We start from the raw sequence: 2595 nt of genomic DNA on the forward strand, positions 1-2595 counted from the left end.
CGCCATCGACCCAGCCGGGTGCTCCAAACAAGGCCGACTTGTCCTCGGCCGACAATTGTTTGCACTCGGACACAGCTGGGTGGGTAGGGGTCCCGCTGCACCCACTTACTTCTTTATTTTAGCACTTGGCGCGATATAACATTTCGAATGAATATCCGCTTGGTTTGCGGTTTTGCTACAGGAGCCGGCATTGCCAACGACAAGTTTGCTGCTCTCTCCTTGTGGTCTCGGACGCTGCCGGTCGTGCCTCGGGTCGTGCCCAGCGGTCTCCCTCCACAGCCCGCAAGGCCGGCGTGCAACGGTCACCCCACCACTGCTGGCTGAATTATTGAGTGTATTGGGGCTTTACCCCAGGGAGAGAGAAGGGCACTGGCGCGCCAGGTCGTCGTCACATCCTCGTTCTGCCGCCGCCACCACCACCACACGCCGCCAGCCCTCTCCTGCCCTCCTCAAGGCGCCAGAATCAATCCATACGTGTTCAAGCAGAAGGCCCGGCGGATGGAGCAGGAAGTCGATAGGGGGCTGCCGCCGCCGACCTGCCACCGAGCTGTCGCCACTCCACACCACACGCCACTCACCTATAGTAGTGTAGATGGTGCCGCAGTAGAACACGGCGTTCCACAAGGTCCAGGTCTTCCCGACTCTCATGCCCTCGCCGTTTCTGAAGTGTTCCTTTAGCTTGAATTCGAACTGCTCCAGCTCCTGGTGGGCCTCCGTTTTCCACAATTCCCGCTGCTTCACAAGCGCCGTGTTCTGCGCCCTCTTGTACATCTCCTCGAGGAAGGTGGCTCGCTCCTCGTCCATCTGGTCAAGGTAGCGCTTCTGCGAACAGAACGTCATCCTACTTTCAATCCCACCGAGCTCGTTAACACGTTTAGTGCGGCTGTGCATTGTGGAGGTTAGACAACCAAGCGAAATGTGCATGAATGTGTTAAGTGTTGGGGTGCCCCACACTCGTCCGATTGTCCGTCCCCCCACTAAGCTTTAATAAAACGATAAGAAGGGCTGCTATTACCTCTCAAGGCTCTCCCCTCCCCTGGCTCTTCCCTACAACACTGATAAAACGTAGAGCGACCTTTCTTTCCCGAATAGAGCGACGTATAGGCTTCATTGCTCTGTTAGATCGATTTTTGCTAAATGACTCGACACAAGTCTTCTTCGTGAATAATATCGCAGAAACGACTCTAAACGAGCGACGTTTGCGAAAATGACTCAAAATGAGTCTTATTCGTAACCAAAAAATATCGCGAAAGTTACTCCAAACGAGCGATGTAATCAATATCGCTCCCCCAAGAGTCATAAAATTGGATTCACAATATCGCTCTATTTGGATCGTATTTGGTCACTCCTTTACTTGTAGTGAAAGAGGACTCCGAGGTGTCGTCAACTCCGATATTCCTTCGAATATACCGATATAACATCGATATTACTCATATTATTGGCGATATAAATACCGGATAACACTGCAATATTACAGATATTACGCCAATATAATAATATTACTTCAATATTACTTTAATATCACTTCTTACTACCAATAATGAGTGTAATATTCCTTCGTGCACACAGACAATGGGAGTTGACGGCCCTTCGGAGGGTTCTCGTTTTAACGAGGCACCATCTGCCATCTGTGACATTCCGTGACGGCTGCGATCCGATCGGCAGGCGCGCCCGGTCAGGGTGCCAGCCGCAGTGAAAGTGAGCGCTCTACAACAAGGTCGCCCCCTAGCTACTGGCTCGGCCCATACCGCTGACGAATATAGTAGTCGGTTTGGCAAAACGGGGCTGAAATCAGAGAGTCCTGTATTATGCTATGCTGCCTGTTGCTTGTGCGAAGAGCGGCAGCTGGCCGACATGGGACGACCCTCGAGCACGCGAAGACACGACCAACGATCAGCGAGCATGTGTGCACACTGTCCACTCGCCACCGTACACCGCCCGGCGTGAGGGAGGCGTAGGGAGTATACAGGGGACTATGTCTGAAATTCCGCGGTTTCCCAAAACAAAACAGCAAACAAATATAATAAAATCGACGTTCAACTCCCCCGCCCAGACAGGGAATCCAAAAGAGTGCGGATGGCAGAAAGGAGGCTGAGGAGGAGGGGAAGATGAGGGAGACAAAGGGAAGCGTGATTCCGTCAATCGACACACAACCCTTCGTATTAATACGATCCATCGTCCCCTAAAAAGGAAGTCTCCAAGCGCTGTCCGCTGGTCCCCCGGTGGGTCCACATCCTTGGCCGTCACCCCTGCCCGGCTCAGCCCGCCTGTGCCAATGGTCCTAATGAGACGCGGCCGGCCTTGGGCTCCGGTCGGAGCTGCGTGATTAATCAGAGCAAACAGGAGCAGTCGTTGTGAGCGCCGCCCCAACCCGCGCCTCTTCATTCTTCAACGCGCTTCGTTCTTTTCGCTGTTATTTTCTCCCCTCATTTATTTATATATGTCGCGAACGTAAAACGGTTTCTTTGTTCTCTCCCGCCCCCTTCCGCGCGCCCTTGACTTTTTTTCTTTTGCTCCCAGCCGGCGACGCTGAACTTGAAACACGGGAAGCAGCATTGCCGCTCGCCTCGCGGCGCCCGCTCGCCCGCCCCCGCC

General features: G+C 53.5%; 1 protein-coding gene across 1 annotated transcript in view; it reads right to left on the bottom strand.

The window, feature by feature from the left end:
• Nucleotides 1-578: 578 nt before the first annotated feature.
• Nucleotides 579-2595, bottom strand: part of LOC127748699 (uncharacterized) — a gene marked incomplete at its 3' end in the record, with an annotated part of 17099 nt that continues 15082 nt past the window's right edge. Inside the window, 1 exon segment of the mRNA XM_052266253.1 lies at nucleotides 579-822. Coding sequence (XP_052122213.1) covers nucleotides 579-822 — 244 coding nt within the window.

Source organism: Frankliniella occidentalis, unplaced genomic scaffold (assembly GCF_000697945.3).
Source record: "Frankliniella occidentalis isolate FOCC.00 unplaced genomic scaffold, Focc_3.1 Scaffold36, whole genome shotgun sequence".
Taxonomy (NCBI): domain Eukaryota; kingdom Metazoa; phylum Arthropoda; class Insecta; order Thysanoptera; family Thripidae; genus Frankliniella; species Frankliniella occidentalis.